The 27,955-nt window shown below is 30.6% G+C and overlaps 3 protein-coding genes and 1 long non-coding RNA gene across 18 annotated transcripts; 1 reads left to right on the forward strand and 3 right to left on the reverse strand.

Annotated features, from left to right (window-relative positions):
• Window positions 1-701: 701 nt before the first annotated feature.
• Window positions 702-18,516, reverse strand: LOC124497208 (uncharacterized). Of its 10 annotated transcripts, none has more exons than XM_075732810.1 (26): window positions 15,877-18,516; window positions 15,481-15,681; window positions 14,738-15,418; window positions 14,363-14,659; window positions 14,049-14,246; window positions 13,875-13,978; window positions 13,679-13,772; window positions 13,490-13,588; window positions 13,211-13,408; window positions 12,843-13,139; window positions 12,496-12,778; window positions 11,924-12,100; window positions 11,449-11,583; window positions 10,330-10,447; window positions 9,781-9,918; window positions 9,258-9,275; window positions 8,908-9,132; window positions 8,682-8,845; window positions 8,391-8,602; window positions 6,191-6,395; window positions 5,137-6,081; window positions 4,896-5,075; window positions 4,750-4,821; window positions 2,268-4,547; window positions 1,774-2,025; window positions 702-1,503 (listed from the first exon to the last, which is right to left on the reverse strand). In XM_075732810.1, exons 1-25 carry the CDS (start codon window positions 16,000-16,002, stop codon window positions 1,811-1,813), a joined length of 7,662 nt encoding a protein of 2,553 aa, XP_075588925.1. In that variant the 5' UTR covers window positions 16,003-18,516; the 3' UTR covers window positions 702-1,503; window positions 1,774-1,810. The 10 variants fall into 10 exon arrangements, 9 of the variants coding, with proteins under 9 accessions (XP_075588925.1, XP_075588928.1, XP_075588931.1 ...); XR_012832338.1 differs by having other exon boundaries at window positions 1,381-1,503; window positions 1,732-2,025; XM_075732813.1 differs by lacking the exon at window positions 9,781-9,918.
• Window positions 18,517-20,992: 2,476 nt separating this feature from the next.
• LOC124497216 (uncharacterized) lies at window positions 20,993-26,925 on the forward strand. The gene is made up of 6 exons (XR_006959401.2): window positions 20,993-21,242; window positions 24,374-24,498; window positions 24,619-24,765; window positions 24,822-25,486; window positions 25,557-25,722; window positions 25,780-26,925. It is a non-coding gene; the product is annotated as an uncharacterized LOC124497216 (long non-coding RNA).
• LOC124497210 (uncharacterized) lies at window positions 22,061-24,376 on the reverse strand. The gene is given in 4 exon segments (XM_075732819.1): window positions 22,061-23,366; window positions 23,368-23,714; window positions 23,806-23,855; window positions 24,092-24,376. Coding segments are annotated over 3 exon segments (1,524 nt in total). The 5' UTR covers window positions 23,848-23,855; window positions 24,092-24,376; the 3' UTR covers window positions 22,061-22,231.
• Window positions 25,736-27,731, reverse strand: LOC124497214 (caspase-1). Of its 6 annotated transcripts, XM_075732822.1 has the most exons (6): window positions 27,593-27,731; window positions 27,436-27,526; window positions 27,122-27,381; window positions 26,704-27,026; window positions 26,571-26,639; window positions 25,736-26,499 (listed from the first exon to the last, which is right to left on the reverse strand). In XM_075732822.1, exons 3-6 carry the CDS (start codon window positions 27,229-27,231, stop codon window positions 26,045-26,047), a joined length of 957 nt encoding a protein of 318 aa, XP_075588937.1. In that variant the 5' UTR covers window positions 27,232-27,381; window positions 27,436-27,526; window positions 27,593-27,731; the 3' UTR covers window positions 25,736-26,044. The 6 variants fall into 6 exon arrangements, with proteins under 6 accessions (XP_075588937.1, XP_075588938.1, XP_075588936.1 ...); XM_075732823.1 differs by lacking the exon at window positions 27,593-27,731 and having other exon boundaries at window positions 27,122-27,275; window positions 27,436-27,566; XM_075732821.1 differs by lacking the exon at window positions 27,593-27,731 and having other exon boundaries at window positions 27,436-27,564.
• Between the last annotated feature and the right edge of the window lie 224 nt (window positions 27,732-27,955).

Here is a 27,955-nt window from a genome sequence, read left to right on the forward strand (position 1 = left end):
AAGCAAGCCCGCCCGAGGATCTCGAAAAAAAAAATTTTTTTTTCCACTGAAATTCATATGTAAAATGTGTGTGCGTGTGTCTGTGTGTGTGTCTTGGATTCGAATTTTTTTATTTTGTCGATCCAACACTTGGATCCATACAAATTTGATCTTTAATTTTGGGTAGATCTGGCTTTCTTTTATATATATAAAATGAATTTGTTCATTTATCGTTTTGCTGCTAGTAGATTTGTTGTCTGTCTCTCTGTAATGATGATGATCAGAGAACGAAACCAGAAATTTGAATATAATGTGTTGGCACGGTGGCGGCTGTGGTGGTGGTGATGGTGATGGTGTTCCAGAAATCATTGGCCATTTAACATTGATTCATTGGTATACAAAACATACACACACACACACACACACATCATCATCATCATAAACAGACAGACAGAAAGAGAGAAAGACAAGCATACGGACAAAACCAAATTGTGAACAATTCGTTCGGTAATGTCGTCGGTTTTTTTTTCATTTTTAATGTTGTCTTTTTTTTCTTGTTTTGTTCATTTTCAATATCACATATCATTACAAACACACAACACACACACACATTGGTTCAATTCACATTTCATTCATGTTTGAATTGAGAAGTAAAAAAAATTTTAACTTTGCTTTTTATCTTTTGAATGAATACAAAAATGAAAATGAAAATAACTGGAAAATTCTAGTTATGAAAAAGTTTTTTTTTATATTTTATTTTATTTCAAATTTTTTCAATATTTTTTCATTTCTTTGTGAATAAAAATTGCATGTAGTTTTTGGGAGTAGTGTTCCACAGAGAGAAAAAGAAAAACAAAATAATATCATAATGGGTGACCATAGTGAAAGGTCCATTCTGTGTGCAATTTGTGTCTATGTGTGTGTGTGTGTGTGTGTTGTATGAACCGGAACAACAACAACGAAAAAAAAGAAGGAGAAAAATTGAACATTTCCTATGAAATGTTCAAATCGATCATCATCATGAGTATATCTGTTTTTTTTTTGAATTTTTATTTTCATTTTTTTTCTGTGAATAAATATAAATTTTTATTGAGATGGGCACCAGAGACAAAAAAAAAAGAATCAGAATGTTCAGATAATTTTTGAAGAGAGAGAAAAAAAAACGATGTGATGCAACATTGCAACAATTTTTGATTTGTAATGATTTCCGGATGATATATTAGGAAAATGAATTTTTTTTTTGTTGTTATCGTTTTTGTTTGCGTTTTCTATCCTTATCGCTATTCGAAAAAGAAGAAGAAGATGATGTTGATGATGAAGACGTAGATGATGATGATGATGATGACGATGATGATTTTCGCCGTTGTTGATGTTTGTGCTCAATTTGTGTTTCAACCATATGTCTAGTACCATGGTAATCATCATCGGTCATTATTGTTTCCGTTTCGGTCATAATTATTCTTGATGATTCTGTTTGTCCGGTTTCTTCTTCTCTTTCTCCTTCTCTTCTTCCGTAGATGTTGCCTAAATGATTAATGAACAAAAACGAAAATTAATTCAAAACAAAATTCATTAAAAACAATTTAAAAATGTGTGTTATTGACATTCGATAGACCAAAACAAAAAAAAAAAAAAAAAAATTGGAAAACAAGAAAAAAAATCAAAAAGAAAAGTAAAATTTCAAAAAAACCAAAAAATTCAAATTTAAAAAAAAGTTGAACAAAAGAAATGAAAAAACGGAATAAAAATGACCATAAACCATAGTTTTGGATGGATGAATTCATATAATCAAACCTCAAAAGATCATCATCAGATTTCTATGAACTGTTTTCTATGATTTGTTTTGAAAATTTTCCATATTTTTATGCGTTATACAATAACAATCTGAATTTTTGCTTAAATCATCATCATCATCATGATCATCATGTTTATCATTCAAATTGAGTGTTGTTGTCGATATAGCCGTTGTAGTGGTCATCATTCTTGATTGTAAATGATCATCATCATTCATAATAAAAGCATCAAATTTGCCATTCTTAAAATCTTCTATGAAATGAAAAAATTTCTGAATTATCAAAAGTTCAAAATGATAAATTGAACATTCAACCAAAAACAAACAAAGAATTCATCCAACAAAAACGAAAACAAAAACAACAACAAAAGAAAAATGAGATGCAAAAAATCAAATCAGAAAAATAAAAATTCAAGCATTCAACATTTCAACCAAAAATAAATTGTTTGAAAATTTTCTTTCAAAATCATCATCATCATATCAATATAAATCGTACCGGCAAATCGATTATCATCATCAACACCAGTGGTGGTTGCCTGTTCGATTGATTGTGTCATCGATGCAATCAATGCTGGATGTGGATGTTCAATGTTGATATCATCACATTGTAATATAGTAGTATTTGTATCAATATTTGAAGCGGCACTCATGCTCATCATTGATGAATCAAGTGAACTAAAATCACAATCCAATACTGGATTTATATTTGAATCCATACTGCTGCTAAGCATTGTTGTTTGTTGTTGATGATAATCTGATGGAACTATTGGATCAAAATCATCTAAAAGTTGTGGGCCACCACCACCACCATCATCATCTCCAGATGATTGTTGTTGTTGTTGTTGAATCACATTGGTCTCTCTACTAGGTTGTTGTTGTTGTTGTCGATTATTTGAAATTTTTATACACGTAACCTGACTAATCTCTGAATTTAAACTTTCTGGATTAAAATCATCTTGATCATCGAATAAAAGATTTTCTGATTGTACAATTTGTTCCGATTCACCTGGCTCTAAATTCATTTGCTTAGAGTCAAGTAACTGGAAATTATTATCATCTATATCGATCAACATTGCCGATGATCGTATAGATGATGATGATTGCAATTGTTGTTGTTGATTCGATGATGACGATGCATTTGAAAACATTTCACATTCTAGTCTTTCAAATTCTTTCAATGAAGAAGAAGTTGAAGACGTTGTTTCCGTTTCAGTCAAAATATTACTACCACCAGTACGATGACCAATTATATTGGTCATATTTTTTGGTGATGCTTGGTATGATGATGATTGTAAACTACCAATACCACCACCACCAACAACATATCTATTACGCAATGAATCTGAATTATCACCTTCACTCATTTCTTCTTCTACTTCAACATGTGTATATAAATTCTTATCAATATATTCTGATGGTGATGAAATTATCATCGATGATGATTGTGGTTGTTGGCTAGCAGCTGTTGTTGTTGTTGTTGTTATTGTTTTCTGTGTATAAAACGATGTCATTGATATTGGTTCAGGATTATCATATGGTTCAATATAATATGATCGACTTCTATCGGCCGTTGTTTCCATTCGATCATTACCAGTATTTGTAGTAGATGATGATAATGTTGATGATGCAGTTGGTTTAGTCAACCATAATTGTTGATCATCAATATCATTTTTTAACATTGATGATGGTACATCATAATTGAATGGTTCAACATTTGTTGTATCAATCTGATCGATTTTACGATAATTATCATCAAAATAATTACCAACATCATCATTATCCATTGGTGAAATACGATCATCATCATCTTCATGAACAATTGTTTCACTTATTTCGGATAAATCACCAATATTACTTGATGAACTACCAACAGTTTCAACGGATTGTGAACTACTTTTTGCACTCAAATTTGATTGAGGTGTATAATATTGGCTGGAACTAGTCAATTCTTGACTAGGTACCGTATGAAATGATGATGAATCACGTGTCATTGTTGGACAAGTAACATATTCTGAACTTACATGACTGCCAGACCTAGACATTGTTTCTGGTATGATTATCATATCATATTCACTTGATTGTGGTCGACTTGATGATGGTGTTCGATACTGTTCCGATAATGGTTGTGATGATTCAGAAGATGACATCATTATTTCTTTAATTTCTTCACGACTTGGAGATATTTTTAGGCCACTTTTTGTACTGCTTGAAATTTTTGCATTCAAATTGGAACAGCTAGCCACATTCATTTCCATTATTGGTTTGATTGTTTCAATCGTAGGCGTTGTTTCTGTTGGTGATTTTGATGATCGTTTACCTGAACGCAATAATTTATCTTTTATCTCTTCAATATCACCTCTTTCAACCATATCTTCATCGGAAATTTCAACAGACAATTTTTTCGTTACAGGCATTATCAAAGATTTTTTTGACAATTCATTTTTAGCACATTCAACAATGTTGGTCGTTATTGTGATTGCTTCACGTTTTATATCTTTCAAGCTATCATCATCATCATCATCATGATGAGTGAAAGTTGATGGAGGTGGAATCGATTGTTGTTGATGTTGTTGTGGTGGTTTTTGAACTGAAATAACTGTATTTTCAACAATCGATGGACGTTTTGAAATTTGGTCCATCGTTTGAACACTTTGAACATCATTTTTGATTGTATTTGATTGTGATTGTATTGTTGGTTTTGTTTGACTTACAGTTGTTTCAATTAGTTTTTCCTGTTGTTGAACGACATGAACAACATCACCTTCTGGTCCTGGTTCTTTTAATTAATAATAGTTGAGAATCCGTGTTGAAAAAAAGCAACACACACACCAATGAAAGGAAATGAAGGGAAATTGGTTTGGTTTACATGCAAAAGAAAGAGAATGAAAGTGAAAAAAAAATGTTAGCCAAAAGAAATTTCTTAAGGAAATTATAGTTGTTGCACGGAACACAAAAAAATTCATCAAGAATCATTTTACCTGATTGCTGTGATTTGACTGTTGTCTGTTGAATGTGTTTGACGAAACCATCTTCATCTTCTTCAGTCCATTCTGTAACCGGAAAAAATTGATGATTTTAATTGATTGATTGATTGATTTTTTTTGGAAATTAAAATACTAGAAACCTTTTTGTTGAACAATTGTATCCATTTTAGAATCATCATCATTAACATTGCTAGAAATTGTTAATGATGGTTCAGATTTTTCATCATCTGGTAAACTTGTTACAGAAACTTGACTGGTATCCTGTTCAATTGATTGCCATGTTTCCATTGTTTCTGGTTTGGTCATTGCATCAGCTGTTTCTATATATGTAAATTCAAATTATCAAAAAAAAAAATCTAAACATTCTAATGAATTCATTACCTCTTTGAATTTCAGTTGCCGTAATGGTTTGTTCAACAATTTTTTGCTGCTGCTGTTTCGCTTGTTGTTGTAATTTTTTCTTCTGATCATCATTAGACATACTTGATGATGATGATGATGATGAACTACTAGAACTACTGGTTCGTTTCTTTTGTTCAACCGATTTTGGTTGAGGTTCAGCAACATTCATTGTTGTCGTCACCGTTGTTTGAACCGTTTCTTCGATTATCTGTGGTTCTTGTATTTCATGATTGAAACCATTGGTCATTGGAACTGCTGATTGTTCAACTTGTCGTTTATCTCGTTTAGCGGCAATTACATCGCTAGAAATAAATCCTGAACGTACAGACATGGTAGGAATTTCAGACATTATTTCCGGCAACGTTAGATTCAATGTACAAATCGGTTGTTGTGGATGATCCGATTTGATTTTTCTACTATCACGCATAAATGCTATTCGACCAAATGGTGGACCTTGTGATGGATCTTTAACACGTGCAATAAATGGTAATCGATTCTCACGGAAGGCATTGAATATCAAATACAATTGTTCACCGGATTTTGTCACCGGTGTTAGATTTCCAGCAAATTCTAAAAATTGTGCCTTATTCTCCAACACTTCTACATCACGACTTTTAGCAATTTCGGTAAAATGTTCCTGATGTTCTAATGTTTTATCCTCTTTATCATCGGTCATACAAAACACTCGAACCTGTGCTTCATTCTGTTCCATACGTTTAGCAAATACAACAAATTTAGCCATAAAAGGCACGTGTACTGATTCCTGATATAATTCGGTTGCATATTTTGTCGCATTATTAATTTCACGACAATCAATCAACCAAAATCTTGCCGAAACCGTTGTTGTGAATGAAACACAAGAATTAACAAATGTTAATGGTGTTGAACCGGTTACATCTTCCCATTGAGCTTTTGCTGATCCTCCTGATCATATAACAGAGATAAAAAAACAAAAACAAAAAAAAATGGGAGAAAAACAAAACAAAAAAGAAAAAATTATAAAATGAAACAAAAACAAAAAAATAAAACGGACCTGTAATGCTACACAGAAGCCTTAACGTGGGTGTATCAACCGAATATTGGTTAATCATTCCTCGATTGGCAGCCTGTGGTAACGGTATTGTCAATGTAATTGGTTTATGAAATTTTCGTCGCCTCGGCTCAATGGTGCAAATCGGTGATACGGCAACACGATTTCCCAATAGTTTTGTAACCAATTCATTTGGAATAGGTTGGGCCTAATTTTCATTAGAAGGAAAGAATTTTTTTTTTTTTTTTTTGATAGACAAAAAAAAAAGAAAAAACAGAAAAAAAAGAAAAAAAGAATTTGGGAAAGAAGAAAAAATACAATGATCAGCAAAAGTTTTTCAATTTTTGTTTTTTTTTTTAATATAAAATAAGCTTTTCGCGCGTATATAGTGTGTTTGTTTTATTCCGGTTAAAAAAAACAAACAAATCAGAATGGCAAGGCTTAAATTCTCAATGGAAAAAATTCATTCACATATGTAGAATATGAAGAAAAGAAAATGAAACAAAGAATAATAAAAAGGAAAAAAAAGGAAATGAATGAAATTTATTCATTTTCATTTTAAAGAATTTTTGTTTGTTTGTTTTTTCGTTTGAAACAATTTCATTTTTCGATTTTTTGTTTGTTTTATAGTGCCATAATGAAATACAAGGAATTTGTGTGCAATGTTTAGTGGTTAGTGAAAGTGGAGAATTATTATTTTTTTTGTTCATATATAAATGATGAATGAATGAATGGGAAACAAAAACAGAAACAAATTAGTAACAGAACAGATTAGAATTTTTTTTTTGTTTTGAAGAAAAAAACAGATTAAACAATCAGACAGATGTGTATATAAAGACAAAGACAGATAGAGATAGAGATAGTGAAGATTGGAAAGAAATGATAATCATGTATTACAGAGAGATAGAGACAGTGAATGAGGGTTAATATATTGATTTAAATTGATTGATGACTGATTTTAAAAAGTTTTTCTGATTGATTAGATATTTGATATGAAAACGCGCTTTTTTTTTGGATAAAAATTTCGGCAAAACAATGATAAAATAATGAAGATATGTTGCGTGTGTGTGTGTGTGTGTTTGTTTGTCTTGTATGAATCTCAAAGTGTCTGTGAAAGTAGATAAACTCTGGGAAATAAACGATTCAATGTACGTGATATTAATGTTGATCGTCTATTATCGATTATGATTCTGTTACGATCACGATCATCATCATTGGATTCTTTTTTCTTTTTTTGTTCTTTTTTAATTTTTTTCAATAATTTTCTATCATCATCATCATTATTTTTATTCGCAATGCTGTTGTTTGTTGTTAATATTTTTGTCAATGATTTATCATTGTTGTTATTCGTAATAATGTTATCTGTAATGGCAATTCTATCATCATTATCATCAACATCAACAACTAATGAATGTCTTGCAGGTCTGATATTGACAATATGTAGAATATTGTTACGACGTTGTTGTTGTTGTTGTTGTTGTTCTTGTTGATTATCATTATTGTCATTGATTCGATCTGTTTTATCATCATCATCATCATTATTTTTCAATTTCATTTGATCATCATTCGAATCATTTTTCATCATCTTATTATTATTGATAACTACCCATAATTCGACCTTTGAATCACGTTTTATATGTTGTCGATTATTATTATTATTGATTGGTTCTACTATTGGATCGGATTTCATGTTATCTAATGCTGAACGTACAGTGGTTATATTTGAAATTAATGTTGTCGATGATGGCTGTATGATTGATGATGTATCTAATGTTTCTTCTATAGTTTTTTTACTTTCAGATTTTACATTATCATTATCATCATCATCATCATCATCATCATGGTCATTATTATTGACATCGGATTTTTGTTTTTCAATCACTAAACTATCATGTTTTTGTTGTTGTTGTTGTCCTTCGACAATGACAGCTATTTTATCATTTTCGGGTAATGTTATCGTTGTTGTTGTTGTTGTTGTTGTCTTTGCATTAGTTATTGTATTATCATCATTTTTATTAAGAATTTTTTCATCCCTGATATCTTTATCATCATTAGTATTATTCCTGCTAATGTTTTGTTGTTTATTCAATTTATTATTATGATTTCTACATTGACAACTACGAAACCAATTGAATGGATTCCAATAGAATCGTTTTTTGGCCTTGACATTCGCTACATTTGTTTCATTATCATTGTTGCCTACCTGCAATCCAACTTTAATCTTTTTGGTCAATGCTCCTTCAGGGAAAATAGCTTGCACTTGGGGAACAACAGTTGAACTAAGTATTCCACCTTCGGGTCCTATTGCATGAACTTCTTGTCGTATACGTGTTATGATTGCAAAATATTGTGGAAAATCCGTTGTTAATATACGTGTAATACGATTATTATTGAAATCATCTAATCCATTGACATCTGTACCCGAAAAAATGTATGAAATATAATATTTCATGATTAGTATTCGAAGACGTTATACGAAAACAGCAAATAATACCATTTTCGCCATCAAAACTGGCATTCAAAACTTCAAGTACGGCCTCTTCAGTTGCTTCCAATGTATGTTCACGCCATGTTTCACCATTATCACTACGAAAGATAACGATATCTCGTTCTTTACCACGTAATGATGCAAAATGTGGTACTTCAATTATAACCGGCCTGTGAAAAAAAAAACAAACAAAATTAGGTCAATACGGAAATATTCAAGATACTATATTTACCCTAAGAATTTGGCTCCTGATGGACCCATTTCCAATATACGTGATGCACATGCTTCACCTTCCATCAATGGTGGTGGATGGACAAGTTTTTCACGTTTTACATAACGACATGTAATACGCATTGGCATCGGTGCTTTACGCGGTGGTATTATAACACGTACACCGGAATGGCGACAACCACGCATTGCACCACCACGAGCATCGACCATAAAGCTCACCAAGAAGCTAGAATTCAGAATGGATGAACGAAAATTACATTAAATTAAATTTAATAGTTAAAATACAGAATTTTTGAAAATCAAAGCAATGATGATAAAAAAAAGTATCCAAAATTCCAAATCAAAACTCACTTTCTCCATTTTAATGGTCTTTAAAAATATAAATATAATAGCCATAGCGATAGCAGAGAATAGATGGAAATTTTTTGTTTTGTTTTGTTTTATTGAATCGTTTTAATCCAATTGGGACAAACAAAACAAAAAAGCATTAATGAACCATGATCATCATCATCATTATCGATGGGTAAAAGCAGAGAATTTGAAAAATGAAAAACAAAAAAATGGGAAATCATTATTAGCAATTTTTTTTTCAGCATTTAAAAAATGACAAAAAATAAAAATAGGGAAAATGGGTAAAAATAACAGCAGCATTTGGAAGTGAAGAAAAAAAATTTTTCTTTTTTATGAAAAAAAAATCCAACAACATGCACACTATATATATATGATCATGAAAAGCCATTCGATTGCGTTGACAATTTTTTGATACACCGAAGAAAACAAAAAAAAAAAAAACATTGGATTACACCATCACGAAACAAAAAAAAAATTCTTTCAAATTCACAAAACTTTCATATATGAACAAAAAATTTCGAACCTTGAACGTGCCATACGTTTGTATGGTATTAATGGTTTAGCTGTCGATGCATTTGTTATCATATCTATTTGTTCATTCAATTGTTGATTTAATAATTCCTGTTGTTGCTTTTGGAGTTGTTGATGGCGAATATCATCACTTTTTTAATTTTAACCAGAAAAAAAAATTAACACAATTCATCATTGTGTTTGAACATATACGACACACAATGACAACGAATCAGAAAATCATGACGATGATGATGATGATGATGATGATGAGCATGTAAAATTAATAATTTCACCCATCAATATAATGAATGATGACAATACAGTCAATGAGAAAGAGAAAATAAACAGACAAAAAAAAAATTTCATGAATGACTGAATGACTTTGCATGTGTTGGATTGATTTTTGTTTGGATGTAACCAAAATGGGACACACACACTTATTCAACAACTTCACTTTTGATGATATTTTTTTACATTGAAATTCAATTTTAAAAATGAATCAGGGATGGTGTTTGTTTGTTTTTTGGATGGGAAAAAAAATACAGGAAAAAAAACTTACCCAGTATTGACCGGTGCCTTTGATATATCAATATTATCCGGTGGTAATGCATTTACATAATTTTCAGTCATGGTAAAATATTGTGGTGATATTAATTCTTCGTCAATGGTGATTGGAGCTATGAAAATTGAAAAAAAAACAAAGGAAAAATTTTAAAAAAATCAATACCAACACTAATACAAGACGTGTTGTATTAAAAACAACAGATTTCAGATTAAGATGTCAACAACAGATCAGATTTTTATTGATAAACAAAACAAAACAAAAAATCACTTCAGCCTTTTTCTTTCGTTTTTATAAATGTCACACCAACAGTATAGTACTAAATAACTAGTAATAGAAACGGTATTTACCGAAACACAAAAAAAAACATATGAACAGATGAAAATCAAGGAATCTCAAACCAAAAACTATATGTGTGTGGATAAATAGGGTGTGTTAGTAGTAATGATGTGTATATTTGCACAGATTTTATATTTCAATAATCATCATCATCATTATCATCATGATGATGGTGGCTACATGGATACAAAGATGTTTATGACACTACTACAACGATACTTAAAACTGTATTTCTTTCTTTTTATTTTTATGTTGCTGCATTCATCAACAATTTGATGATGATTATTGTTTATATGGTTGTTGCAATACACGCCAACAACAAAGACATTGGTTAAAGATATTGCTTGCCATGCCACGCCACGCCACAATATAATAAGATATTTGGCTTGCTTGTATTTGTATTGACCTTCCTTTTTTGTTAGATTTTTTTCCCTATGCTATCCCCTATAACTGTGTTCAATTTTAGAGGTTAATATTCATTTTTTTTATATATTTTCAATTACAATGTTTAAAAGCCTGTCTGTTGTTGCAAAAAAACACGAATATTTGTACACGTGAAACAACAGAACAAAACGAAAAAAAACCAATGGATTAAATTCATTCAGGGACATGAACAACAGAAACAAAACAAAAAAATCAATTAAGGTTTTTTTTTTTGTTTGCGATGTTGTTTTCATGTTTGGAGTGTGTGAGGGGGACATTTCCTAGCTACAAATTGGGTGTTGTTGTTGCGGTAGTTTTCATTGGTGATAAAAAAAAGGTTTTAGTTCTACATACCCATTGAATCTTTACCAAATGTATCATTCATACGTTCATCTTTGGTCACATCTATAGGTAATGAATCATCGCCCAAAAATTTCATTTCATCACCAGTTAGATAACGATATGGATTATCAACAAAAAGCTCTTCGGCTATAATGGAAGAAATACAAGAAAAAAATGTGAATTTTTTGAAATACAAAAAAAAAATCAAATTATGAAAGCTATTGACTTGTCAAATTGAAAAAAAAATCATAGATTTGTTTTTTTTGTGTGTTTCAAGGTAAGAAAAATAAAACGTTTAAAAATTGTATAGAGAAAATAAAGAGAAAAAAAAACAAAAAGTTTCAACATATATAAACACACGTGACCTGAATAATTGACGTGAACATAAAAACGATGCAAAAATCAAAAAAATTTTTAAACAAAGTAAAAAAAAAATTAAATTTCGACAATCTGTGTATGTGCGTGTGTGTGTGTGTGTCACACTTACTAGATTTGGTGAAAACTTTTGTCTGTGGCCGTGATAATTTCAATTCATTTATATTGGATGAATGTTTTATATCATTACCGGTAATAATATTGCCAACACCATCATCATGATGGTTTGTTTGATGATGTTGGCCACCAACACCATTTTGATTGACATTATTGACTATATATTCATCTCCTTTGATTTGATATGTTTGTGTTTGTTTGTTTATGTATAAAATTGTTGTCCGGAAAAGATTTCAAAAGAAGAAGTAGAAGCAAAAAATGAAGAATAGAGGAAAAATGAATGAATGAAGCGACAAAGACCGGATAACAATAACGATGATGGATGGAAGAAAAACAAACGAAGTCCATTTGAGAAAAAAAATGAAAGATAAACAAGATATATGAAGAATGAAAGAATGAAAAGAGAGAAAGATAAAAAAAAAGATTGCCAAATCATTCGAATTGAATCGATTGATTGATTGATTAATTAATATTTTATGATAAATAAAAAGGAAATTTATCAGGAAATAAGATTCTTTTCTCTATCTCTATTCTCTGTTTGTGTGATCATTATCATAATATACGAACCTCCTTCATCTTCAGAATCGCTCATAAATGATTCGTGCATTATTTCCGGTGAGACAACCTTGTATTTCTCTTCAGTTATGGTTGTTGTTGTTGTTGTGACAATGGTTTCCGTTACAACTTTTAATGTTTCCACAACGGAAATATAGCCCAATTTCTGTGCAATCGACAATGCTGTTTGTCCTTGATTAGTGATGACATTAGGTGATGCTTTATGTTCCAATAATAAATTGACTATTTGAACGTGACCTTGTTGTGCTGCTTGATGTAATGGGGTGTAGCCATGCTATTTAGAGGAGACAAACAAAATTATCGAAACAATCGAAAGAATTCAAGAAAAAAAAACTTACACAATTGGTCGTATTAACATTGGCACCATTTTTAAGCAAAAATCGAACCATATTCATTTGACCAAAATGTGCAGCTGCATGTAATGGTGTATAACCTTCATTGGTCTGTGGCGAAATATCGGCATTATTTTTAGCCAATATTGATGCCACATTAACACGATCATTTTGTGCACAAAGATGCATCGGTGTTAAACCATTCTTTGATTTGGCATTAACATTGGCTCGATTATGTAATAATAATGCAACCATATCGGCATGTCCTTCTTGAGCTGCCAAATGCAATGGTATGAAACCAGCCTAAATAAATCAATAAATCGTTGAAAATTTTATTTTTTTTTCCATTCAAAATTAGCTTCAATATTGCTTACTTTTGATTCGGCATTTGAATTGGCCGAATATTCCAACAATGTTGTAGCAATATCAATCTGATTTTTACGTGCAGCAATATGTAAAGGTGTATAGCCATTTTTAGCTGTTGCATGTGGTGATGCTTTTTCCTCCAATAACAATAATGCAATGTTTACATGATCATAATGGGCAGCACAATGTAATGGTGTTACATTATTCTATTTGTGTCAAATGATCATTTTATTAGTGATTTGTTTCATCGAAAAAAAATCAATTATTCAAGCACATGAACAACGAACCTTTCCTTGGGCATCGACCGGTGCATTACGACTAATCAATAAACGAGCCACTTTAATATTACCATATTTAGCTGCCAAATGTAATGGGGTGAACCCTTTCTGTAAAATTGAACGAATTGATTGATTTTTGAAATGAGACCATGAAATTGATAATTATTGATATAATGCAAACAAAAAAAAACAACAAACCTTTGTTTGAGCAGTCAATGAAGCTCCATTATCGATCAAAATTGCTGCCGTTTCTTCATGTCCTTCTTTAGTAGCTATATGAAGGGCAGTATATCTTTACAAAATTGATTGATTGATTATAAAACGAACGAGTTATTATTAGTATTAGTAAAAATCAATTAATCGATTTACAATATACAATGAAATATACACTTACTGATCTTTAGTAATGGCATCGATCGATGCACCATGCTGTAACAGTAATGACACAATATCTGAATTGCCTAATCTTGCTGCAATATGAAGTGGTGTTTGATTTTCCTAAATTATTTTTTTGTTAAAAAAATCATAAACAAGTGTAAAACAAACATAAACACAAACAAATACATACCCGTGCTTTAGCATCGACTTGTGCACCATTACGTAATAATACACGTATAATATCCGTTTGATTGGAACGAGCAGCCAAATGTAATGGTGTTTCACCACGAATTGTTTGTACATCTGGATTTGCCATATGTTGAATTAAATAGATGACAATATTCATACAGCCCATAAATGATGCAACATGAAGTGGTGTTAAACCAGACTATTTATATGGTTTGTTTGTATTATGAATGATGAATGAAAACAAAATAAACGAAAAAAAAATTAATTAATCAATCTATATATATTGAGATTATATTGATAAATAAATTCATTTACCTCTGTAGTTGCTTCAATAGATGCACCATGTTTGAGTAATAATTCAACAACTTTAATACGATTCTTTTTACATGCAATATGTAATGGTGTAAAACCATTCAATGCACGAGCATTTGGATCGGCTTTTTTATCCAATAATAATTTAGCCACACGAACATGGCCACAATGTGATGCAACATGTAATGGTGTTAAATAATCAACGGTAACATCATCGACTGGTGCTTTATAATCCAGCAGAACTTTTGCACAATCAATATGATCACCTTGTGCAGCCATATGTAAAGGTGCTAGACCATTCTATTTTTTGTTTGTAAATCATCGAAAAGAAAAATTAATTTTTAAAACCATTAACCGTTTTTTTTCTTTGAATTTTACCTTCGTTTTAGGTGAAATTGGTGCACCACGTTCAATCAATAATTGAACAACAGATTTATGTCCACTACGTGCTGCACAATGAAGTGGTGTTAATCCATCTTGTGTGGCTGAATCGATTTTTGATTTATAATCCAATAATAATGATACCATATTTCCTTTGCCCCATTTAGCAGCCACATGTAATGGTGTGATTTGATGTTTAGCAGCAAAATTAACATCGGCATTTTTCTCTAATAATAATGCAGCAATATTTTCATTACCATAATGTGAAGCAATATGAAGAGGTGTGAATCCCGATTTGGATGTTACATCCGGATAATGATCATTTTGTAACAATAATGTTGCCGCTTTACAATCATCTTTTTTAGCCGCTACATGTAATGCTGGTAATCGTACTTTGCCTTTTGTATCATTTTCCAATAAAACAGCTACAACACGATCATGGCCTTGTTGCAAAGCAACAGCCAATGGTGTGAAACCATCTTCAGTGGCTAAACTTTGATTAGCACCATTGGCTAATAGATATTTGACAACACCATCATAATTTTCTTGTGCGGCCATATATAATGGTGTAAAACCATTTACAGATTGCACATTAACATTGGCGCCATTTTGTATTAGAACTTTGACCACTTCATCTTGACCGGCTAATGATGCTATATGTAGTGCCGTATTTCCTTTCTATTAAAATGAAAAAAAAATGATAATTTTAGAATTTTAAATTTAAAGTGTTGCAATCAAACCTTGGTTGCCGTATTAACATTTGCACCACGACGAATCAATTCGGTAACAACATGTACATGACCTTCTTTAGATGCTAAATGTAATGCATTCAAACCATTTGCATTACAGGTATTGATATCAAAACTTCCTTTTAAATATTCCAGTACTTTATCCAAATTTCCAGCACGTGCAGCACGTAAAAAACTGGCAACACCATCGGTCTAGAACAAAGAAAAAAAAATTATTAAAAAATGAAGAAATAAACAAATCAGGTAATCATAAACAGATTATTATATACACACAATCACTATAGTGATTGATTGATAATCTAATCAAAACCAAAAACAAAAACAAAAATCGAATCGAGAAAAAGTAAACAATGATCCAGAATGTTTCATCTTCATCATAATCATTACCTGATGATGTTGTACATGATGATGATGTACATCATTGACAGCAGGATGTGTTGCTGATGATGTTTGTTGTTGTTGTTGTTGTGGTGGTGGTGGTGGATGGTGTTGAATTTGAGTTTCAGTTACCATTTTTTTTTGTGAAATAAAATTTTTTTTTTTTACAATAAGATGACGGTAATGTTGAATAATGTGATGCAAATATGAAAATATGAAAACAAAATCAACAACAGACAAAAATCTAATCTAAAAAAAAGTTTAAAAATTTTTTTTCTGTCAAATTTTCAATGAATTCTTATTATTATTTGGTTTCTTTTCTTGCTGAATATATATGGACAACTACAAGGATATTTTTTATTGTCGTCAAAGATGAAAAAAAAGTAGGGCGAAAAAATAAATCAAACAACCCAAATCAATAATAAAAACAAGCAACAGCAAGATACAGTTGTTTTCTTGTAAATAAATGATATATATGACAAATCTTGATAATTGTGGACACACACACACACTCTGAAACATTCACTTTTTCAGTAAAAACCAGAAAGCAACAACGACAACAACAAGGTGATATAAGAATGGCGATTAATAATAATGATGATGATGATGATAATATAGTCGTTGTCAGTGATACCAGTGTCTGTATGTGGATAAGAGTTTGATATCAAAAAAAAAAAATTTCTTTTGAAGGACTAAACAACGACGGATATCACTGTGACACAAAAAAAAATTTATATATATGACGATGATTCAAATCATTATCAATCAAAATTCAAAGCAAACCAAGAACTAATCAAAGAAGTAACGAAAAAACGAAATATCCGCATTCAAAAAAAAAGTGAATATAATATATTCTCAGACTCTAACTCAAATGTTCAAATGAAGAGAATATTTGTATATATATACCACACACATAGGTTTTAATGGCGTTTCATTCATTCAATTCAATTCAATTCACAATTGAATCTACATGAATGTTGCATGACGTCATCATCAATGGTGTATCAAATCGATTCTATATAATTTTTCTTCTTCTTTTTTTCATGTGGACCAATCCAGAGCTATATATATATTGTGGATTTATCTGCAATGTGTAATTTCATAAGTTTCATTTGGCCAAGATGTCAAACGGGACGGTTATAATTCCCGGTTTGATATTTTTCAGAATTGATAGAAAAAAAAAATTCAAGGTACATCAGCAGCAACAGCAGTAGTAGTAGTAGTGGTGGTGGTGATTTGTTATTTATTGTTGTTGTTGTTGAAACACAATGATGACACACATTAAAAAAAAACCAGAATATTCTTCTTTCGTTATTGTTGTTTATTATGTTTTATTACTGATTGTCATATTTGGGATTTTTTTTTTGTTCATCTTTTATTTCATCACGCAATTTGATCTTAAGTAAGGAAGTGATGATTTTGTTTTGTTTTTTTGGGGTGGATTATTTGGAACACGAAAATAAATAATGGGTGTGTGTGTGTGTGTGTGTGTGTGCGTGTTTGTTTGGTGTTTGAATGTCACCATATAATTTTCAAGAAAATCAAAATCATAATCAAATTCGTCAATGATGACATGAAAAGTGGTGAAAAAGATCAATGAGAATGAATGAGTGAGCAAGAATTTAAATAAATCTCACACATACACACAAACAAACACAGCATGAACACTTATTGCTGATTTGAGAAAAGAAATGTTTTCATTTCAAAAAAACAAAAACAAAAAAATCAAATTTTAATGATTTTCAATTCAACTTGTTGCTGTTTGATAAAGTTTTTTCTCTATGTGTGTTTGTTTATAATTATAAAAATAACTGACTGATGATGACTATTGAAAACATCCGAGCAAACAAAAAAAAAAAAAAAAAAAAATTCAAAGAATTGATCAGGCATTTGTCTATATGCAAACGCACATAACAACATCAAGTATTACACAACAACAAACAAACAAACAAACAAAAGTCGCATCAAACACACACGTATATGAACATTTTGAAAAGGAAAAAAAAAATTCTTTCTCGCTGTCACTATGTGTGTGTGTGTTTATAATATGTTCGCGTATGGGGGGATGTTATTGTTGGCAATGAGTTTTTTTTTATATTCAACATTCAATCACAAATGCCAACCGGTTATAGTTTTTTTTTTTTTTTTTTTTTTTGGTTTGATCGGGTTTTTTTTCACTCATTCATTCATTCGTCGTCGTCGTCGTCGTATGATGATGATGATGAAGATAAGATGAAACATATACACCAACACTTTTATAACAAATATATAACAATAAATAAATAAACAATAAAAAACAATGATGATTATTATGTAATCAACACAGTGACTTATGACATTGAATTACTTTATTATTATCATTCGTTTTTCATTTTCTTAATTCAATTGATGATGAAAAACAATTTTTAATTGATCATGATGATGATGGATAAAAATGCAGCAGCTTCAACTTTAATCAATCCAAATACAATTCAATTATACATTTTTAAATCATTTTGAAATATGTCGACGATACCACTCTATCATCATATAACCAAAATAATAATGCATATATATATAAAACAAACAACACATACCAATATATACACATATAAGGCTGCCTCACCCAAAAAAAAAAAAGAAATAACATCAACACCAGACCTTCATCCGACCAACCACAATTTTTTTTTGTGATGTGTTGATGATATAAACATCAAGATATCGTATGGAGTGTGTATATCCAACCAATAAATAAAAATAAAAATCCAGTTGTGTATGAAAAAGCTGTCTGTAATTCAGAAACAAAAAAATAGCTTAGAAAGCAATACGATCATTATTCTCTTTGGTATATAACACACACACATACATGAATGGTTTCAGTTAGCGCAAAGAGCATGGACCCGTTTTTTTTTGTATACATGCATGCATGTGAATGGATCGAGCCAGCTGTATAAGCCAGCCTGTTTTACCTTTGGCTGGGTACCAAGCAGGGGGGGCGGCGCAGCCGCCACACCTGCGGGTTGATTGACCGCTCGGTTTGTTATTATTGTTGTTATTATATTATTATTATTATCAGGTTGTAAGGTTGGTTCACAATGTCAAGTTTGACCGTTTTTTAATCGATCAATCAATCCAATCAATTGTGATCAGCCAACCAAAAAAAAAAAAAAAAGAATCAAAAGGTCAGGTCATTCATTTATAGAACAGAATTCTTTGGACATGTCCAAAAGTCACCATGCTGTCTGCTGATTCAGAAATTTTTCGTATTTTAAAAAAAAAAAATACCAACCAAATCACATTCATTGAAGAATTTTTCATTAAAAAAAACATTGTGCCATCTATCGATAGCGGATGGAAAATGTTTTTCAAAAAAAAAAAAAAAAATTCATGACAATTATCCAGATTTTTGTTTCGTGACCAATAAAAATCATTTGGCTGTTTCATTGATCTTTTTATGATCATGATCATGATATAAATAATGGTCAATGATTTTTTTTGTTTGTATGTGTGTGTGTTTTTAATGAATGGCGTTGGTGTTTAATTTCAACGTAGTATTTTTTTTTTAGACACAAACAACACACATGTCATTTTTTTTTGTATTTCAATGGGGGTGTATAATTGGATGAAATTAAAAATCAAATTCATCACCAATAGCAACAACAATAGCAACAACAACAACAACAACTGATCTACACATGTGTCAATGACCATAAGACAAACGAAATGAGGACAAAATTTTTTAAAAAAAAAAAACAAACAAAAAAACAAGACAACTTACTGTTGATAAACTACGGCAACGATTTGGTAATCGGAAACAGGCACCAAATAATTTTGATGATGATAAACGTTTACGAACACGTTTCGATAGATTCTCTTTACCATTGTAATCTTCCGATGTATTCGTCTTTGTTGTTGTTGTTGTTGTTGTTGTTTGTTGTTGTTGATATTGAAAATGGTAATGATTTTTATCATGATAATCATCATCATCATAATTATTATAACCATAATCATCATCATAATCATCGTTGTTATTGTTGTTGTTGTTGTTGTTGGCCATTGTCAGATTAAAAAATATTCACAACAATTAAAAATTTTCACTGATTTAATCGAATGAATATAATGTTCTGAAATGATCATATACATGGACAACTTCATACAAATCAAAATGTTCAAATTGGAATGTGTGTGTGTGTGTTTGATTGAAATCTAGATCAAAAGCCAAAAGAATCGATCTTTGACCCAATATATTTGGATTATTGCAATGATAACTGGTCACTGTTGATGGTGGTGAATTTACATTTGAAGATGAAGATAAATATTATTAGATGGGCGCGACCCGCTATTTTGATGATGATGAAACAATAATGTGAATGATGATGATGTGAATGAATGAAAAACATTAATTGAGGCTATTATTATTTCAAAAAAAAACCAACAACAAACGAATCGATATTGATAATAATAATAATAATGATTATGATAATGATAATGATAATTGCCAAAGTAATGATGATAATCAAATTGAAAATCGAAACATGAATAATAATAATAAAAATGGACAAAAATAGAACATCATCATCATCATTGGATTTTTGATTTTGTTCTGATTCTGGTTCTTCGTTTCGTTGTTCTGGTTGTTCTGGTTGTTTTCGTTGTTTGGTTCGGGCACATCATCATCATGATTAGTTGATGTTCATTAATAGAAAAAAATTGTATTTTCAATGGAAAGAATTTATTCATTTTGTTGTAATTTATTTTTTTTTTGTTCATTCAATTACCACAAATTCCATTCAGAATTTGTTTATTTCATTTGATGATTGATTTTATATAACACACACATGAATGGATGATGATTTTGCTTCCTTGAAATTGAAAAAAATCAATTTTTCTCCTTGGCATTCGAATTTCGAATGTTTTTTTTTTTGGTTTTGAGAATTCGATTCGAATGATTCGATCTCTGTCACTTGTGTGTGTGTGTGTGTGTTTGTGTATCTATCACCATCATTCGGTGAGATTTTTTTTAACGTTCTGATTTTTCTGATTTTTTCATTTCATTTCTATTTCATTGATAGTGGGGTGTGTGTGTGTGTCGGTGTGTGTATTGAAACCTAAATTTTATCAACTAGAACGTGATTTGAAATGTTCGCGCGTTCATCATCATCATCATCATAATCATCATTTCTGTCCAATCATCATCATCGTCGTCGTCGTCGTCGATAGTGATACAATCTCATTAATTCTATATTGTTCTCAAACACCATTCATTCATTCATTTTCGATATATTTTTTCAAGTATCATATTCTATTGGTTGATGTTTGAAAATCATTTCTTTCTTTTGTTCATTGATGATGATGATGATGATGGTTTTCCAATCACCATTTTCCAGCTTATCCAGGTTTGTTTTTTTTCCACATTTTATGAAAAAAAAAAATAAAATTTTTATGATTGGCCATATGCGCGCGTTCACAGCATATATATGCTGAACTAAGTAATGTAAATTTCGAAAATTTGCTTGAGGCTAATTACTTAGGCTATCTACTACAACGACGACGATTGGCGTCAAGCAGTCTGCAAATGTAAATTCCACGTAAAGTTCAACACATACACACACAAACAGCTGTCAAATAAAGAGAGAAAAAGAAAATTCTTTCCACTAAAATCTTATAAACATTCTTCATTACTAACGCGGTCAAGGCCCATATGGCATTTATTCTGTAATTTAGCAAAATGAAGAAAATTCTGCAAATTAATATTTGCACAGGTGTCAAAGGATTGTTTATGTATGTGTGTGTGTGTGTGTGTGTGAATGCGGGGGAAAATTGGTAATTTTCACCACCACACGCTGATTATCCAACAACAACAACAACAACAACAGCAAAAAATCAATGAATATTGATGTTGTTGTTTATACAGGGTAAATAAATGCCGAACACCTATCTATAGGTCGTCCAATATATAATATTATTATTGGCCTTATGGCCTTAATGAATTTTTTTTTCTTGTTCGTTTGTGTTGACAAATTTGTTTGTCAACTACCGCTGTGATTATGTGTGACATATTTGTGACACACACACACACACTCAAAATGATTATCTCTTTTTTCGTCACTTTTAATTGATTTTTATTGAGAAAAAAAAATGAGCGAAAGAGAAAACATTTGAATATATAGAAATTCTTTTTTTTACATTTTAAATTACATTACATTAATTAATTGATTGGTAATTGATTAAATTATCAAAAAAAAAATGAAACAAATAAAAGTGCTGAGATATCAAAAAAAAAAAAAACAATTGGCTGGTTGGTGATGGATTGGTCAATATGTAGTGGTCGAATTTATTTTATCACAGGATTTTATCGAATAACAAATTGATTGATTGGTTGTTTTCAATCCAAATTTTCCATTATAGTTTTACGTATCCATTGTACGACATTCGGTACTTTTGCATAGATGCCATATTTATTCTTTTTACCACATCCTTCACCAAAACTTGTAATACCATAAAGAAACCATTTTGTATCCGTTATCGTTGTTGATGTTGTTGATGATGATGTAGATTTTTTACTAAATAATAATGGACCACCACTATCACCTGCACAGCTATCGATTTTTCCTTTTTTATAGCCAGCACAAACCATATTATTCGATATCATGTATTTATCTTTATAAACATTACGACAATCATCATTATCGGCTATCGGTACCTGTGCTTGATGTAATACATCACTACCAAACATTGCAGAATTTTTCCGTTTACCCCAACCAAGAATTGTACCAAGACTATTTGTTGGTAAAATATCCTGATCAGATGGTAAACAAATTGGCGATACAAAACGATTCATTTGTAATGGACGACGAAGTTTTAACAATGCAATATCATTATCCACTGTATCGGGATCATATTCTGGATGAACAAATAATGATGATACTGGTTCCTGTTGTTCTGAACCTTCCGGTATCATAAGATCATGTTCACCGGCACGAATATAAAGTCGACGACGAACACAATGTGCAGCAGTGATAACAAATTGTGATGTAATCAATGTTCCACCACAGAATGCTTCATGATTACGATTCAATATGGCAACAACCCATGGCCATCGTCCTTTATTTGCTTCACGGCCACCAATTATACGTAACATACTGGCCAAATCATTACGTATAAATGAATGGCCACAAGTTTCATCATTAATCATACGACTTGCATTTATTGATTGTCGATATGAATTTGTGTTTGTTGTCGTGGATGATCCATCCAAATCAAATTGTTGATGTTCATCTTCTTTGGATTTGAAATATTTTTCACAATTACTACCTTTTTTTGCACAGATAGCATCTTCATGTATTGTACTATTACCACAGATTTCTTTCATTTCACAAGTACGATAACGTCGTGTTTGACAATGTTCAGTACATGGTGACCATTTTGACCATTGTGAATAAACATAACTTTGTAGATGATAAAGTACTTTGAATTCAGTACCACCACGGCCACGTCCATTACTGCTAACCCGATGGTCGCTGTTCAATTAATTGTTGATAATGATGATGATGATGATGGTGATGATGATGATAAGCGGATGAATTTGGTCGACATCGATCACCAGTACAACTACGTTCCTCTTTCTGTATATTCGATTGACAATCGGATGGTCGGATACAGATTCTGGTACGAACTTGTTTACATCGTTTACGACAACGTGACCAACTTGACCATTCACTATAGATTGATGTTGATTGATTATTTTCATTACCATTATTAATAATAATCAATGTAGAATTATCATTCGATTTTACAGCTGGTTCTTGATGATTATTGGTGAATATAGTCGATGAAATTTGTCCATTCATTGAAATTAATCCCGGTCTCTGTTTGAGTTAAAATATTAGATTCGAATGAAAACAAAAATTGATTCGATTAGTATTCGTTGATCAAAAATGAAAAAATAAAAATACCAACCATACGACCAAGTCTAATACGACGACATTCAACCAGAATCATGGTCGATTCTATTGACAGGAAAAAAAGATGATAATTCTAAATAATAATTGTTTCATTCTGAATTCTGTAGCGAACAAAAATCCACTATGTAAAAACAAAAACAACAACAAAAAATATGTGCGCGATCAATCAATCAAATAATGATAATCAATCGATCCAACATGTGCAAGGTGCATACAACGAATGAAATATCATCAACTTTGAACATTTTCATTTTAAACCTCCAAAAGAAAATTTTTCTTACCTTTTACTAATGTATGTTTGTATGTGTGTGTGTGTGTGTGTGTGTGTGATCACCTGAATTTTTTTTTCAGTAAATTCTTGATCATTTTATTTTTATTCAAACCAGAAATAAAGCCATATATATAAACGCACGTGAATGAATGAATGAATGAATGAACTGAAATGTGCATGTGCATGTGCATGTGCATGTATTGGAAAAAAAAACCGAGCAGGTGTCATGGGTCAATCATTATTGCTGTTCTTCTTCTTTTTTTTTCTTCTTCTTTATTTGTCTTATTATTAGAGATGAAGAAACGAAGAAATATTAACCACCGACCGGGATCGACCGAAACGTACACACACACACACACACACACATACACCGGTGTGGTTGGTGTTGATCCGTTTAACCACCATCATGTGTATTTGGTAAGAAATTCTTAATAAAAAGCTTTATATATATAAAAAAAAGAAAGAAAATAATCTCAAGATTTTTTTTTCTTTTAACTTTACATTTATAATTTGTTTTTTTTTTAATTTTTACTATAGTCAAAAGTTTGTACACCTGAATTAATGAATTAACGATACACACCCAATGAATGGCATATATATATACACACACACACACACACACAATCAGGACAAGATAGATATATTGTCTTTTGGCTAATCAAACAAATTCAAAAAGATCAGAAAGTAAGAAAGAAAAAAACAGCAACATACAGATTAAGAATAATTTTTTCTTGCTTTAGATGTTTACCATAAGATGAAATGGTCGATGTCTTTCAATATGAACTCATAAATCGCGCCATAATTCAATAAATCGGTGATTTATTTTCCAATAATAATAATAACCAAAATAGAATGGTTTGTTTTTTTTGTTAACCATCAACATCATGATCAGTTAAGAAGATTTTGGCCACATTTGAATCACACAGATGTTATTTTTTTTTCTCGTTATTGTTCATGTTGCTAAAACATTATTTTATTTTTTTTTTTTTTTTGGAATCCGATTCTGATTTTCATTGGAAAATCAAATCAAAATTGAATAATGAAATGGGATCCACCCAATTGAATTTTTCGATCGCGATTGGCTTTTTTCGAATAATCAAAATCCGAAACGAAAATCCTAAATTTGAATTTAAACAAATTATATCTTCATGGTCATTATCAATGTTTGACATCATAATCTTGTTGATGTTTGTGTGTGTGTATGTGTGTGTTTACCATGTTGTTGTTTGGTCATGGATTTATACATTTTGCTATACAAAGAAAGATGTGTTTAGCAGAAGAGAAACAAATTTTTTTTTTTTTGGACACCAAGTGAGAATTTTCTTGTTTTGCTTCGTTGGTAATCATCATCATCATCATCATCATGGCACAGGTGCGCAAGTTTTTCGATGGCCATCTATTCCAGGTATGGATGATATTTGAATATTTTTTTTCTTGTTCAAGTCAACAAATGGCCACATTATTATTATTAATAGTCAACAGGTTTGTTGTACATTAGGGTTTTCAAAAAAAAAAAAAAAAATTCTTGGACCCGGGCAAATAAACAAACAAACAAACAGAGAAAAAAAAACATCACCTGGTTTAAACAGACGGGCCTAGATGTGAATTTGAAACATCCATTCATTTCATCATATATGAAAGGTAGGGTTTAAAATTTTAAAAATTAAAATTTTTTTCATTTTATTCATAATTTTCAAGGCAATGAAAGAAAACATTCACACAGAAAAAAAAGTTGGCTTTGAGCAAATCAAAAGAAAAGAAAAGATTCATTGGAATAATTTTTTGTATATCGTCAAGGAATATATGATATTGAATGGAAAGATCGAAAAGAAAAACAAATAATGAAGACAATTAATTTTGAGCTAACCTATCATCATTTGAACGAAAAAAATATATATGGAATATTATGCTATATGAGAAGAATTGAATTGATGAAGAAAATGCAGTTGTAGTTCCAGTTTGATCAGAAAGCAATTAAACGTGTCAATGTTGACATAATACATGGAATCTGTTTTTTACGATGCATTGAAAAATTATTCGGCACTTTTGATTCATAATTAATGGCCACTTTTTGACAAACAATAGTCAACAATGTCATAACATCATATTTTCGACCATATTCATCAAATACTTCGCATAATGTTTGAATGAACCATGATCCATGTTCAACATTACGCCATGAGTAATATCCAGGAAATGTACTATAAAAGATGAGAAAATCTGCATAATTTGGTACCATAAAATAATTCGGTGTCGATAATGGAGAATCATGTGCCAATACACCTGAATCAAATTTTTCACCTTGACATGCTTGTATGAAAAATAATTTTGGTTTTCCAACCAATGTTGGACAACGTGAACCAGTGAAAAATTCAAACATTTTATTTGTGTCGAATTTTTTATCCTTTGTATGTAAAACTATAGAACGATAAAAAAAATAGTGAGAATTCAAACCAAAACAAACAAACAAAAAAAAAAGAACAACATACTTCCATTGGATCCATGTGTCAATACACAAATGACAAAACAATTATAATTGGTATGATCAAACATTGATTCTGTGTAAAGTATTATAAAATTTATATATTCACATTCATCTTCAACAAAAAAAAAAAAATTTACCTTGTCTAAAAATATCGAACGTTTTTTGCTGTGTGAGATCATTGTACATTTGAACAACGAAATTAAGCTGTTTAAATGTTTGTAACAATTTTCGTACATCACTTTCAGTGCCACGACGACGGCTAAGCTCTTCAGAATCGAATGATTCATAATTTAAAATTATACAACGTCCTTGATATTCATGTCCCATATTATAATAAAGATCATCACGTTTCGATGAAATCTGTATACTTTGTTGTTGTTGCATTGTTGATTTTGATTCTGTTTTAATGCTACAACTTTTTCCATTAGAATAGGGAAAAAAAGAAAGTTTTTTCGGATCACTTTTCATAATAGGATTTTTTTTTAATTGTTGGATTCAAAACAAAAGAAAGAAACAAAAGAAAACTTGGTGTTTCAAATTCAAATGATTACTTACAGATTGAATAAGAATCCAGAATCAAATTCAGTATTTGATTTTGAACCATTATTATTATTATTATTATTATTATTCGAGGTATCATCAGTCTTTTGGTTATCAGGTTCCATTTTGTAATTTAAATAAAGCTCTTTGAGCTACGTCTTTGTTTTTACTAAATATTAAAATATCACTGGAATAAAGTGTCACACACACACATTGATTTATTGTGTGTGTGTGTGTGTTTGAGAAAGAGAGAGTGAAAAAAAAGAATAAAAATTCTTTCTGTTTTTTCAATATCGCGATACAATCGATTTTGTATTTTATTTCCATACCTGTAGCTCAAAAAAAATTGAACGTTTTTTTTCAATTCTTGCTCAATAGATGGCAATAAATTCGGTTGAAAGTTTTAAATCTGGAACATATCTATACTAACATAAATTCAAAAAAAAAAAAAAAATCATCAAAACTGCTGTGAACACACACACACACACAAACACATCAGGAAATTATCATCAAGCATTTTGTTGGTTTGTTAGGAAATTTCGAGACTTCAAGCCATCATCATCATCATCGTCGTCGTCGTCATCATCATCATCATCAATATCGAAGATCAAAGGTGCAAAGTTCACTTTCAAAAAAAAAAAAACGATATGTGTAAGCAAAAAAAAAAATATATATACCATACTCATGTGTATTACATTACATACACTTCTTTTTCTCGATGATCTTATCTTATCTTTTATAAGTATTAAGATTTGTTTGTTCAACAATATAAACGCGCGTTAAGCCAAGAATTGAATCCATTGATAAACAAACACGTAGTGGTCATAATGACAAAAAAATCATCATTAT

Source organism: Dermatophagoides farinae, chromosome 7 (assembly GCF_024713945.1).
Source record: "Dermatophagoides farinae isolate YC_2012a chromosome 7, ASM2471394v1, whole genome shotgun sequence".
Lineage (NCBI taxonomy): Eukaryota > Metazoa > Arthropoda > Arachnida > Sarcoptiformes > Pyroglyphidae > Dermatophagoides > Dermatophagoides farinae.

What these genes read in the sequence shown, in the direction of transcription:
- LOC124497208 (XM_075732808.1), bottom strand. Translation starts at nt 16,002, where the DNA reads ATGGTAACTGAAACTCAAATTCAACACCATCCACCACCACCACCACAA. An exon ending in CGGTCGATGCCCAAGGAAAG is followed by an intron (nt 13,409 to 13,489) that starts GTTCGTTGTTCA and finishes TGACACAAATAG; the next exon opens with AATAATGTAACACCATTACA. An exon ending in AGTCAAATCACAGCAATCAG is followed by an intron (nt 4,548 to 4,749) that starts GTAAAATGATTC and finishes ATTAATTAAAAG; the next exon opens with AACCAGGACCAGAAGGTGAT.
- LOC124497214 (XM_075732822.1), bottom strand. Translation starts at nt 27,231, where the DNA reads ATGGAACCTGATAACCAAAAGACTGATGATACCTCGAATAATAATAAT. An exon ending in TCTGGATTCTTATTCAATCT is followed by an intron (nt 27,027 to 27,121) that starts GTAAGTAATCAT and finishes TATTATGAAAAG; the next exon opens with TGATCCGAAAAAACTTTCTT. An exon ending in GACACATGGATCCAATGGAA is followed by an intron (nt 26,500 to 26,570) that starts GTATGTTGTTCT and finishes ATCGTTCTATAG; the next exon opens with TTTTACATACAAAGGATAAA.